At 40.6% G+C, this 14,412-nt stretch overlaps 1 protein-coding gene across 9 annotated transcripts in view; it reads right to left on the bottom strand.

Annotated features, from left to right (window-relative positions):
• The window catches only part of spag9b (sperm associated antigen 9b), a 293,766-nt gene that overhangs the window by 22,616 nt on the left and 256,738 nt on the right, over positions 1–14,412 (bottom strand). For all 9 annotated transcript variants that reach the window (XM_043715172.1, XM_043715174.1, XM_043715173.1 and 6 more), the window contains 3 exons: positions 11,498–11,620; positions 10,467–10,547; positions 7,270–7,337 (listed from right to left, as the gene is read on the bottom strand). In XM_043715172.1, coding sequence (XP_043571107.1) covers positions 7,270–7,337; positions 10,467–10,547; positions 11,498–11,620 — 272 coding nt within the window. The remainder of the gene's footprint in view (positions 1–7,269; positions 7,338–10,466; positions 10,548–11,497; positions 11,621–14,412) is intronic.

Below are 14,412 nucleotides of genomic sequence, written 5' to 3'. Positions count from 1 at the left end.
TGACATCCTCAGTGCTTGGGAGCCTCCTGTGAAGTGCTTCTGTGATGTTTCCTCCGGCATTTATAGTGGTTTGTCTCTGCCGCTTCCGGTTGTCAGTTCCAGCTGTCCGCTGCAGTGGTCGATATATTGGGTCCAGGTCGATGTGCTTATTGATTGAATCTGTGGATGAGTGCCATGCCTCTAGGAATTCCCTGGCTGTTTTCTGTTTGGCTTGTCCTATAATAGTAATGTTGTCCCAGTCGAACTCATGTCATCTGAGTGTGTGGCTACCAAGGATAGCTGGTCATGTCGTTTCGTGGCTAGTTGGTGTTCATGGATGCGGATCGTTAGCGGTCTTCCTGTTTGTCCTATCTAGTGTTTTATGCAGTCCTTGCATGGGATTTTGTACACTACATTGGTTTTGCTCATGCTGGGTATTGGATCCTTCGTCCTGGTGAGTTGTTGTCTGAGAGTAGCTGTTGGTTTGTGTGCTGTTATGAGTCCTGGTGGTCGTAGTAGTCTGGCTGTCAGTTCAGAAATGTATTTGATGTATGGTAGTGTGGCTAGTCCTTTGGGTTGCGGCATGTCCTCATTCCATTGTCTTTCCCTTAGGCATCTGTTGATGAAATTGCGGGGGTATCCGTTTTTGGCGAATACATTGTATTGGTGTTCTTCCTCTTTTTGCAGTTCTGGTGTACTGCAGTGTGTTGTGGCCCTTTTGAACTAATGATTACAAAGGTATCATCTACATATCTGACCCAGACTTTGGGTTGAATTTGCGGTAAGACTATTTGTTCTAACCTTTGCATTACCGCTTCTGCTATGAGTCCAGAGATGGGTGAGCCCTTGGGTGAGCCGTTGATTTGTTCATATATTTGGTTGTTGAATGTGAAACGTGTTGAGGCACAGGTTCAGTAGTTTGAGTATGCCGTCTTTGTTGATAGGTTCAATGTCCTGTTGTCTGTTCTGTACGTCTAGCAGGTTGGCTATTGTTTCTCTGGCTAGGGTTTTGTCGATAGAGGTGAACAGTGCCGTTACATCGAATGAGACCATAGTTTCTTCCTGGTCTATGTGTATATTTCTGATGATGTCCAAGAATTCCTGTGTTGACTGTACAGTGTCTTGATCCGCTGATCAGGTGTTTCAGTTTCTGCCGTAGTTCTTTAGCCAGTTTGTGTGATGGTGTCCCTGGTAGTGATACTCTGGGTCTGAGTGGGATGTTTGGTTTGTGCACTTTAGGTAGTCTATAGAATCTGGGGGTGTTGTTGCTTTCAGGTTTCATTCTCTATAGGTCAGACCTGGTTATCTGTCTGTTTTTTTGTAGGTTCCTCAGTGTGTTGTTTATCCTATTGGTGAGCTGTGGGGTGGGGTCAAATTCCCTCTTTTGGTAGGTGGCTTCCTGTTTGTCCTATGTAGTGGTTTGTGCAGTCCTTGCATGGGATTTTGTACACTACATTGGTTTTGCTCATGCTGGGTATCGGGTCCTTCATCCTGGTAAGTTGTTGTCTGAGACAACAGGAAGACAGCTAACAGTCCGCATCCATGAACACCAACTAGCCACGAAATGACACCAACTAGCCACACACTCAAGATGACAAGCAACATGTGTTCGACTGGGACAACACTACTATTATAGGACAAGCCAAACAGAGGACAGCCAGGAAATTCCTAGAGGCATGGCACTCATCCACAGATTCAATCAATAAGCACATCGACCTGGACCCAATATACCGGCCACTCCAGCGGACAGCTGGAACTGAAAGCCGGAAGCGGCAGGTTCAAATCAATATAAATGCCAGAGGAAACATCACAGAAGCTCTTCACAGGAGGCTCTTAAGCACTAAGGATGTCACTTAAGACAGGAGGTGAAACATCTGCAACACAAATTCCCAGCTCAGCGAACAGAACCACAACATTCATGGTCATCATTAGACTTAATTCCAGATTTGTGTTGAATTCAAATTCCACCATCTGCCATGGCAGGATTCGAACCCGGGTCCCCAGAAGATGACCTGGTCTCTGGATTAACAGTCCAGTGATAATACCACTAGGCCATTGCCTTCCCTTCACGATTTTAACAAATACCAAGCACTCTAACAATCCTGATTAAAATTCAATATGGAGTGGATGAGGAAAAAGACAGTAAGTGAACATGATCGTAACACTAGGCCTTCATGATACATTGGCACCAGTACTGGTTAAGGACGGAGCTGTTCTGATGGGACAGGCTCCACTGGAATCATACTGGGATCAGAGTCCTGGCGAATTGCACAACTAGAGCTCTAACTAAATAATGGGGGTTCAGTTGCCTGGAAAATGAGAAAATCAAAGGTGAAGGAGAAGAATTGCGGGTTAGTGACTGGGCTGATTGCTACCAGAAAATAAAGGAATGGATAGAATGCGTGAATTGTCATACTGTATCAAGGAACCATAAAACTGCAGGGAAGTTCAATAATAGACCAAGGGTTTGTCTCTAATGCATGAAGCATTCAGAATAAGGTAAACGAAATGATGGTGCAAATAGAGGTAAATTGTATGTTCTCATAATCGTGATGGAAATGTGGTTACACGGAGTTCAAAACTGGGAATGTAACATTCATGGATATTTGACCTTTTGGAGAGACAAGAGAGATGGAAAAGGGGTGGGGTAGCACTGTTAATAAGAGAAGCGAGAGATGATCTAGGCTCAGATGATGTGGAGTCCATTTGGGAGGAGGTTTAAAAAACACAGCAAGGGAAAGAAGACAGTGTACAGACCTGCTGTAGCCATTCTGTTAGAAACAATATAAATCACCAAATAGTAGGAGAATGTAAAATAATTATGGGTGACATTAATCTTCATGTTGATTGGATAAATCGAATTGGAAAGTGTGGCTGTGATAATGAACTCAGTGCGTTAGGATTAGTTTCGCAGATCAATGTGTCATGGAGTCAAACAGGGAGTTATAATGGATCTCGTAATGAGGCAGGTTTAATAAATGACCTTGGAGTAAAAGATCCCGAGGAAACAGTGATTATAACATGACAGAATTTAATATTGAGCTCAAAAGTGAAAAACGTGGGTCGGAAACAACTGAGTTTAACTTGGTGAGTTGGAATGAAATCAGTTCGCTAAAGTGAACTGGGTGGATAGATTAGCAGCAATAACAGTAGGCAAGCAATGGCAGGCATTTGAGGAGGTAATTCATGACTCTCAGCGAAGTTTCATCCCAATAAGGAGTTAAGATTCTGACAGAGAGATAAACCAACCATGACTAACCAAGGAAATTAAGGAGAGTATTAAGTTTAAAGCAAAAACATATGAGGTGAAAGTCAGTGATAACTCCAAAGTCTGGAATAAACTCAGATTCCAGCAACGGCAGACTAGAAAGATAATAAAGACCAAGAAAATAAACAAGGGCAAACTAGTAAGGCATATAAAAACTGACAATAAGAGCTTCTTTAAATATATAAAAAAGATGAAAATGGTTAAAGGGAAAAAGGCCCCTTCAAAAACTGAGTCTGGGAAGAAAGTTTTGGGGAACAAGGAAATTGTGGAGGAGTTGAATAGACGTTTGCATCCCTGATACTTCAAACATCCAATTAATATTAAAGAATACAGGGAGAGGAATTAAATACCATCATTTTCACTAGGGGAGTTTTATTAGACAAACTAACAGGGCTAAAGACAGACAAGTCCTTGGCCCTGATGGCTTGCATCCTAGGATCCTAAAAAAGATAGAAGTGGTAGAAGGAATTCTGGAGAAGTACCAGAAGATTGGAAAACAGCTCATGTGACAGCTCTATTCAAAAGGGGAGGGAAGCAAAAAGCAGGTTAGCCTAACATCTATTGTTATAAAAAATTGGAATCATTTGTAAAGGAAGTCATAGCAAAACATTTGAAAAATCATAACCTAATCAAACAGAGTCAGCATGGTGTCATGAAAGGGAAATTACCGTGAGAGTTTTCTAGGTAGTTTGAACCAGACTGAATAGAAGGTAACTATTAGATATATTGTATTTGGACTTCCAGAAGACACTTAAGAGGTATCACAAAAGGTTAAGTCATAAGAACCCATGCCGTTTGAGGTATGGATAGAGAACTGGTTAATGGGTAGGAAACAGCAAATGGGGATAAGGGGTTCATTAAAAAAAAAGAACTGTGGATTCTGAGAAATCTCAGCAGGTTCGGCAGCATCTGTGGAGAAAAATCAGAGTTAAAGCTTCAGGTCCAATGACCCTTCTGCAGAACTGGGATTCATTTTTGGGTTGGCAATCTGTAACCAGTGGGGTTTCATAGGGTTCTGGGACAACAACAATGACTTGGAGGAAGGAAGTGAATGTACTGCAGCCAAATTTGCAGATAACAAAAATAGGTGGCAAATCAAGTTGTGAGAGGAATACAAAGTTTACAGAGAGATATTGTAGGTTCACTGAATGGGCAAAAAGTTGGCAAATGGAGTATAATGTGGGCAAATGTGAACTTGTTCATTTTGCAGGGAAGAACAAACATTATTATTTAAATGAAGAAAAACTGCTGAAAACTGTAACACAAATGGACTTTGGAGTTCTTGTGCATGGAACACTTAAAGCTGACACACGGCTGCAGCAGGAAATCAGGAAGGTAAATGGAATGGTTGCCATAATTTCAAAGGGAATAGGAGTATAAGGGTACAGAAGTCTTACTGCAACTGTGCCAGGGGCTGGTGAGACCATGACTGGAGTAGTGAGAATGGTTTTAGGTCCCTTATTTCAGGAATGATACCATTTCATTGAAGGTAGCTTAGAGATGGGTCACTTGGATGATCCTTGGTAAGGAGGAATTGTCTTATGAACAAAGACTAAACAGGTTTGCTCACTGGAGTTTAGAAAAATGAGAGGCGATCTCTTTAAAACATATAGGAATCTTTAGGGGTTTCACACGCTCCATGATGAGAGGATCGTCCCCTCATGAGTGAGTCTAGACCAGAAGACATAGTCTTGGAATAAAGGGCTGCTAATTTAAGACTAAGATGAGGAGTGATTTCTTCTTTTGGAGGGTTGAGAATCTTTGGAACTCCTTGCTGTAGAGTGCAGAGGGTGCAGGGTCCTTGTGTATATTTGGGGCTGAGATAAATACTTCAGTCAGGTGTTTGACAAGGTTAGATCATGGAATACAGGGAGAACTAGCCATTTGGATACAGAATTGGCTCAAAAGTAGAATATAGTGGTGGTAACGGAGGGTTGTTTTTCAGACTGGAGGCCTGTGACCTGTGGAGTGCCACAAGGATTGGTGCTGGGTCCACTACTTTTCATCACTTATATAAAGGATTTGAATGTGAGCATAAGAGGTATAGTTAGTAAGTTTGCAGATGACACCAAAATTGGAGGTGTAGTGGACAGTGAAGGAGGTTACCTCAGATTACAACAGGATCTTGATCAGATGGGCCAATGGGTTGAGAAGTAGCAGATGGAATTTAATTTAGATAAATGCAGTGTGCTGCATTTTGGGAAAGCAAATCTTAGCAGGACTTATACACTTAACGGTAAAGGTCCTAGAGAGTGTTGCTGAACAAAGAGATCTTGGAATGTAGGTTCATAGCTCCTTGAAAGTAGAGTCACAGGTAGACAGGATAGTGAAGGCAGCATTTGGTATGCTTTCCTTTCTTTCTGGTCTCCTTCCTATCCGAAGGATGTTGTGGAACTTGAAAGGGTTCAGAAAAGATTTACAAGGATGTTGCCAGGGTTGGAGGATTTGAACTATAGGGAGAGGCTGAACAGGCTGGGGCTGTTTTCCCTGGAGTGTTGGAGGCTGAGGGGTGACCTTATAGAGGTCTACAAAATCATGAGGGACATGTACAGAATAAATAGGCAAGGTCTTTTCCCTGGGGTGTGGGAAGATGGTATAGCTTTAGGGTGAGAGGGGAAAGATATAAAAGAGACCTAAGGGGCAACTTTTTCAAGAAGAGGGTGGTACGTGTTTGGAATGAGCTGCCAGAAGAAGTGGAGGAGGTAATTGCAACATTTAAAAGACATCTGGATGGATATATGAACAGGAAGGGTTTGGAGGGATATGGGCCAAATGCAGGCACGCGGGACTAGATTGGGTTGGGATATCTGGTCAGCAAGGATGAGTTGGATTGAAGGGTCTGTTTCCATGCCGTACATCTCTATAACTCTAATAGTCAGGTACCAAAGGCAACAAGAAAAACGCAAGAAAGTGAGGAATGTCAGATCAGCCATGATCCTACCATATAGTGGAGCAGGCTCGAGATGCTGAATGGCCTAGTCCTGTTCCTATTTCCTATGATCTTTGGTTATGATCGTACCTGGTCTGGCCTTGAACACTGTGCAACAACCCAACATACAAGCAAACATTTCAAATAAATGCTCAAAATTGGGTGGGCTACACATTAATCTTTATAAACCTTTCTCACGGTTACTGTTTTAGGGGTCAATGTACCAAAGTGCTTGTTACTGGGCTATTAATCCAAATGCATAAATGATTCAGGAGTCAAGTTCAAATCTGACTACAGAACTTGGGAATTTAAACTCAATTAAATAAATCTAAAATCTGAAGATAGTCTTAGTAAAGATGAACATGGATATGTTGGATTGTTCTAAAAACGTATCACTAATTTCCTCAAGGAAGGAAATTTGGTCTTCTTGACTTGCTTATATTTAACTCCAGACCCATATGAATGCTTAATGCAACAACTCTTCACTGTCTTGAAATGACCTAGAGAGCCAATAAGCTCTATTCATAATGGCTCATCACCAAGTGATGCTCAACAAGTGCTTAACTTGCAAGTGATATTCACCTCATACGAGCAAGCTTTTACAAATGCAGTCATTGTGTTTATAATGAAAACTTTCTATTGCAAATGTGTCACACTTTGGCCAATATAAGTACTGCACACAAGGAGCTAAGACCAAGTGCAATTTTTCAGATAAACAGGCGATCATGGCTGGGAATAAATATGCACTGCATACGGTCACATTGCAATCATAATCAGGCTTTTTTTATACATTACTATTATATATTTCTGTGTCCACATTTATAATGGAAACTGACTATGTCAACTTGTCACATTGCAATTACAAATCCCGAGATAACCTAATAGTACAGAATTGGATTTAACCTTGGAATCTTTCTAGGAACATTCTTTTCTTCATGAATTAGGTATAGTATAATTAAACCTTAAAATTACACTAAACCTAATTTTAGGGAAGGGGACAGTGAATTTTCAACTTTAGAGTGTGTGGCTTGGTACAGTACTAACATTTTCTCATTCAGAACACAGAAATGCAGTTAATGTTATAGTGACTTACCTACGCCTCTATGAAAGATTGCCAAGGTGCCATCAGCCAATGCTACTAATACTCTTCCTTTTAAATGTCTGGTAAAAGAGAAACTAGGTATAACTTGAAAGGCTTATGCAAGGACCATCTTTCCAGCAGTAACTTTTCCACATTACACTCCAAAAAGCTAAAAGATGAACAAAAGAACTGGACCTAATTCTTCACACTTTTGTAAGTATTTATTTAGACATACACATTCCAAATACATCTTCTCCATCAACAACAGCTTCAGGCAGTTTCTTTTTAGGAGGACATTGGTAAATGCCTGATCACGTCCATTAGATGGATACAATCAAAAAATTTCATATTCTGTATGATGTAGCCTTCTCTAGCTGTGGGAGGTTGCCCACTAGTGTTAAGAACCTTTGTATGCGTACATAGAAGGATGATGACCCAACATCAACTGGGAAGTTCAAAGAGAACTGGATAGCAACAAACCATGGTCAGTTTTATTTGGGTATTTACTTCCACATTATTCTTAGAAAATAACCTCATACAACAAAGCATCAACTCTGTGTGGTTACCTCTAGAAGCAATTTGAAAATCAAATTAACCAAACCAGCCAGTTTTGTAATTACATGAACACATCAAATTCAGAACTTCAGGGGCTCAGTGACTGCATTTAATATCTTGATCATATCAGAGTATTAAAGAAAAATGGACTCTTGAAAGCTTATTTTTCATCTTTATTAATTTGTGGAAAATTAATTGGATGCAGCTAAAATGATTAAATAATCATTCTCCGTCTATATTATCATTATAACTCTAGTTATTAATTGATAAAGAGATAACATATCCGCCAGTCAGGATAGATTATTAAGCCCTGATTCTGATTGGAACAAAAAAGGAGAATGACCTCACAGTTAAACCTCAAGACAACATTTGAAATTCTTTTAACCAGATTTAACAACCTTAACTGTTTTTGTACATTATGCCTCAATTAATGACATCAAGATGAGTTCAATCTCAGTTTGCTGACAATGAAACAGGTGGAGTCGGTAGCTAGGGTATGGAGTTTGGACTGGGGACTAAAAACATCTCCTCAATATTAAATTGGAAAGAATTTCTGCTTCTCCAATACTGGATATCAATAAGTCATCTGATAATTCAGCAAAAAATGGAGAAGTCAAGATAAGACAATGTGTAGAGTAGGGTGCCATCAGTGTACATTTGAAAACTAACCCTTGGCTTTGGAAAATGTCACAGAGGGGCAGCATGTGAATTAGAAATAGGAAGGGCCAAGGATAGGTCTTTGCAGATAGAGGAAACTGTGTGGTAGCAGGAAGTGAAGCCATTGCAAGTGATTTCCTGGCTTAAATTAGGGTCAAGATGAATTAAACTAGGTGATAGCAATCCCACCCAGTTAGACAATAGTGGAGAGATGAGGAAAGTGTGGTCAACTGTGTCAAATCCTGGAGACAGGTCAAGAAAGAGAATGAGGGTTAACTTGTACTTTTCACAGTCACACAAGATGTCATTTATGACTTTGGTAAGAGCCGATTTGGTACGGTGGCAGGGACAAAAGCCCCATTGGAAGAATTCAAACATGGAAGTACAGGGATGGATTTGGGAGGTGACAACGTGTTCAAGGAATTTGGAGAGAAAGGGGAGTTTAGAACATAAAGTAAATAATGTTGGAAATGCTCGGCAGGTCATGCAGCACCTGTGGAGTGGAAAAGGTTACATCTCAGGACAACGAAAGATATCAGTTTTGAGGAAAGGTCATCAATGTGAAACATGGACTTGTTTGCACAGACTCTGTCTAACCTACTAAGCATTTCAGCATTTTTGTTTTGATTACAGATTTCCAATATTCTGGATATTTTGTTTTTGAAAGGGAGTTTGGGGAAGCATTGGCACAGTCCTTACATCATTCGACGAGTAAACCAGAACCTCATGCTAATGTTTTGAGGACATGGATTCAATTCTCATTATCCATCATCCACTCTTGATTTTTGCAAAAATCTATCTGGATTGCTAATGTCTTTTCAGGCAGGAAATCTGTAATCCTTTCCTCATCAGGCCTCCAATGTGATTCCTGACCCACTCCTAACTGAGCAAACACTCCGTTCAAAGGACAAATACAGACCATCAACAAATGCTAGCCCATGTCCCATGAATGAGTACAGTGCGGGGCAGGGATGTTTGGAGATGAGATTGTGCAATTCAAGGATTTTTTTTTTAAGGAGATGTGTGGTGACAGCAGATTTGAAAGCAAGGGAGCCAACAACTAAAGAGAGAAAACTCTTCATAATATCAGATTAAAGTGACGTCAGCTGGGCAAGTTGAGTGACCAGATGCTTAGTGGCAATAGGACTGGGCCTCATTCCTGATGAAGGGTTTTTGCTTGAAACATCAATTCTCCTGCTCCTCGGATGCTGCCTGACCTGCTGTGCTTTTCCAGCACTACAGTCTTGACTCTAATCTCCAGCATCTGCAGCACTCACTTTCACCTGGGGCATAGGAATTGGGTGTCATAGACAAGATGAAGTTAGAGACTGGAAGAAAGCTGACCGAGGAGAGGCTATAGAAGGAAGCAAGTTCAGGACTATGACAGGGTGAAGCATTAAAAGAAGTTTGGTTGGGTGGGCTATTTGAAGAAAGGAATAGTACAGAGACTGCTGATTGGATTGTCTTAATCACACTGATGTGTTTGTTGCTGAAAGTACAGGTGGAGGGGACAGGGAAGAAATGTTTAAGAAGATCACTTACAGCGAAGTAAAATCTAGGGTTATCTTTGCTGTCCAAGTTGATTCTTGACTAGATTTAGCAATGAAAGCAGAACCCACGAGTATTTTAAAATTGTCTAGCCAGGTTTGGGTTGGTGAATAGTTAGAACAGTTGTCCACAAATCCTATAAAGTCCCTATTCTTGAATTTAAGCAAGGGTAGATGAAGGTCACACTAGAAGAAATGGCCAGGATGAAAGAAGATGATAGCCCCTAGTGAAATTAAAGAGATTGAAAGTGCAGGTGAGGACAGGTTGAGGAAATCAGTAGCTGCAGAAATTTAACGGAGGGCCAAAGACCAAAGGCGAGATATCTAGAACTTTGAAAATTTGTTAGTGAATATTAAGTGATTAAAATATAGTTGTTGATGTTGTTAAAGTATAAACCATCATGTCTGATAACTAATAAATTAAGTATTTCAAAACCTTTTATAACTTACACAATACTGAGAATAGAGTCTTTCAGTTTAATGGAGTGAAGACATTTCTTCCACTGAGCTACTGAGGAATGGACATACAAACTGCAAGAGAACAAACAAAAAGTTCACTGTCTCTTCATAATTCATTTTGAAAAGATTGCAGGAAGGGTCAAGGGGGATTGGTCCTTTAAATAGCTGCAGTGAGTGGTAGCATCAGTGGGAGCACACCTTGGGGATCCACCTGACCCAAGAAACCACAAACTGAGGTGGGGTTCATTCCATTCCCTTGTCTAAAAAGCAACAATCTATGCTCCTTCTTCAAGGATCCTGACTATTTGCATGACTCTGAATCATCCTCAAGGCGGGTTCCAATTTCACCCACTGACTTGGATTGTGAGTACTGTTAGCCTACAATGGAGATGGAAGCTCCATCCTATTAATGGGAATTCCATTTGCAAGATTATATCCAGCAAATTTGGGTCCTGAACGAATATATAACCCACGTGAAAACTTCTGAAGCATAGTTAGCCAATCACTGCAGAAAATGAACACCGCTCACTTTGCTTCCCTTTAACCACGCCATAACTTGACAACACCCATATCTAAAATGCAGATGAATGCTTTTCTCTTTTTGGATGAATCAGATTAAGAGCATCTGTTTCAGAGGTTAAAGTCCCTCCCAATTTTAAGATCCAGATTTACCAGAAATTATGCTCAGGAACAGGACAGACTGCTCCATAGTCCCATTTTTTCTGCCAACAATATAACCGTACCAGGTTAGCACCTCTTATTGCACCAATATGCTTAACAACTGGCTGGAGGGAAATAACAATTTGTATAGAATAAAAGATGGCTTTGAGCCATTGGCTATCACCCACAGAACAACTTTAAGATTGTCTATCTTATTTAAAATCATTTACCTTCCATTAGTTTTGACTGGATTCAGACTGAGGTCATGACAGTAAAAGACTGATTACACCATCTCAACTGCCTTAAAGTGAAGGTATAATGTACATCTGCATTAAGGGTGGCACCTTGGTGCCATAACTTACCAACCACTTTGTGCGCCAAGCCACATTGTTGGCAAAACGCTACTCATCTTCTCTGCTTCCTCACGCATCAGATCTTGATCCTGCGGAAGTGCAGATACACCATCTTTATACAGGTCAGATTCCCTGCAGGAAAAAGCAAAAGATGGCAACCTGGTTCAGAATCAAAAATACCTTGTAACAATACCCTCCACATAGTTTTTGTATGTCATTATATATTCCTAATGTTTCTGTCGCTTGTCATTTTCACTTGATTGCAATGATAGCAAAACTGTCCCTGCAGTTCCGCTGCCTAAACCATGTCCAAGAATTGGAGCCTCTTGCATGAGAAACTACAAGATCAGAACTGCATTCAATTCTTGAAGCTCAATTATGAATAGGGGTCAGGGGATGGCCAATTGCTATTTAATAAGTTCATGGCTGATCTAATTATTCCACATTCATGCCTAACTCCAACAACCTTTCACCCCATTACCCTCCCCCTCCATCTTTGTCTTAAAATATTCAAAGATCCTGCTTCAAATGTCTTTTGAGCATGAGAGATCCAAAGATACTTAACCCTCTGAGAAAAGAATTCTCCTCACTACTGTCTTAAATGAGTGACGCTTTATTTTTAAACTGTGACTCCCAATTCCAGATTCTCCAGTAAGAGGAGAATCACATCCTATTAACAAATCTCATAATTTTATATATTTCAATGAAATCACCTCCTGCTGTTCTAAATTAAACAGATACAAGCTTTAGCCAGTCTAACTAATAAAACAACCCATTCCAGGTATTATTCCAGCAAACCTTCTCTGAATTGCTTCCAATGCATTTGCATTCTTCCTTAAAATAAAGAGACCAATACTAACTTCCCTACTTTGTATTAAATTTTCCTCACAATAAGCAAAAATTCTATTAGTTTTCTTAATTACTTGACTTCACCTGCATGCACTTAAATATTCTAAAAAGGTGCAATAGACAGTGACAAAATAATGAATATGGAGGACACATTCAACTGACTAAACTACCAGCCAAAGATGGTCCCTCAATCAGACAACCTGATGAAGAAAGAAGGAAAGATGTGAGAATGAATTCCAGTTTGTACAGATTACTGTAAATCATAAACCTTGGAGGTTACTCACACACGTCAGCTATTTAACTGGATGTCATGAGCTATTCATTCTAATCCCATTGACCAGCATCTGGTCCATAACCTTGCAGGTTACAATGCTTTATCATAGAATAACAGAATCCTTACAGTGTAGAAACAGGTCATTTGGCCCATCATCGACCCGTGGAAGAGGAGTATTCCACACAGGTCCAGCCCCTCTACACTATCCCCATAACCCTGCATTAACCATGGCTAACCCAGCTAGCCTATATATCCTTGGACATTACAGGCCAATCCATCCAACTTGCACATCTTTGGACTGTGGGAAGAAAGCTATGCAGAGATGGGCCAATGTGCAAACTCCACACAGGCACAGTCACCAGAGGGTGGAATCGAATTGTGTTTGGCACTGTGAGGCAGCAGTGCTAACCACTGAGCCACCATGCCACCCAAATGATGGAGGGTGCGAGGCCTCAAAACAAAAGGAAGATCGGTGGTATATTTCTAGTGGAAAGTACAGAAACTTCATATGAAAAATATCATTTCTACATCTTATGGCATTTTTCATGAAAGGACCATATTTATGCAACTCCATTTGTGGAGCAGACTAAATATAAGTAAAAATGCAAATATAACTCGTCTTGACCACAGATTTATAGACAGGTCCCCACTGACCAACACTCTGTTGTGATGCAGATACACAAACAGCATTTTCCAAAGCAGTTGTAACGGAGTCACGGGAACAGTGGTCAAAATAACCTTTCCTTTCAAGGGCTAATTTTTGATTTTTGGTGGTTTTTCTTTGTCATTTAACTAATTCCTTTATTGATGCAGTCACATTGCAATGTCTCTTTCTGTATTTGTATTGAATTCTTTTCAAGTTTTTTTTGTCTTCAAATATCGAAGAATGCATCATACATTTACAGAGTCATACAGCATGGAAACAGACCATTCAGTCCATCCAATCCACGCTGAACATAATTCGAAACTAAATTAGTCCCACCTGCCTGCTCCTGACTCACCACTCCAAACCATTGCTGTTCATGTCCTTATCCAAATATCTTTTAAACACTAATTGTGTCCATACCCACCACTTCCTCAGTAAGTTCATTCCGTACATAAACCATCCTCTGTGAGAAATAATGCACCTCATGTCTTTTTTTTAAATCTCTCTCTTGGGTGGAAGTCAGATACAGGAAAGGAGCAGTCACTTTATTGGCAGTTCTCTACAGACCTCCCAATAGCAACAGCCACAGAGAAGCAGATAGAGAGCCAGATTCTGGGAGTGTGCAGAAGGAACAGGGTTGCTGTCATAGGTGACTTTAACTTCCGTCATAGGTGACTTTAACTTCCCTAATAGTGACTGGAACCTCCTTAGTTCAAATAGTTTGGATGGAGCAGTTTTTGTTATGTGCGTCCAGGAAGGGTTCCTGCTCAATATGTAGATAGGCCGATGTGAGGGGACCAGAGAATCCCTAGTATGAAAACAGGCCATTTGGCCCAATAAGTTACTGGTCAGAGCACTGACCACAGGAGTTGGGACGTCATGTTAGCTCAGTGCTACAGCAGGCGCACAGAGAGGGGAGCCGGAAGGTAAGCGGAGACCAGTTTAAATTAATGTTTTTCTTTTCGCAGTCCGTTTTTTTTCCAACTAGGAGCGGGAACCCGGAAGTCGTCAACATAGGCTTCTGGGAAGGTAAGAAGTTTGAATGGAGAAGGAACCCGAGACACTACACGTGTAGTGTCCCCCACCCTCCCTCCTCCTCTAACCTAAAAAAAAATGACTCAGTCGGCTGAACAGGTAAGCTACTTAGTGTTCTTG

Source organism: Chiloscyllium plagiosum, chromosome 24, assembly GCF_004010195.1.
Source record: "Chiloscyllium plagiosum isolate BGI_BamShark_2017 chromosome 24, ASM401019v2, whole genome shotgun sequence".
In the NCBI taxonomy this organism is placed as follows: domain Eukaryota; kingdom Metazoa; phylum Chordata; class Chondrichthyes; order Orectolobiformes; family Hemiscylliidae; genus Chiloscyllium; species Chiloscyllium plagiosum.
The sequence above is the reverse complement of the archived record's forward strand: the minus strand, read 5'-3'. Positions and strand labels throughout refer to the sequence as shown.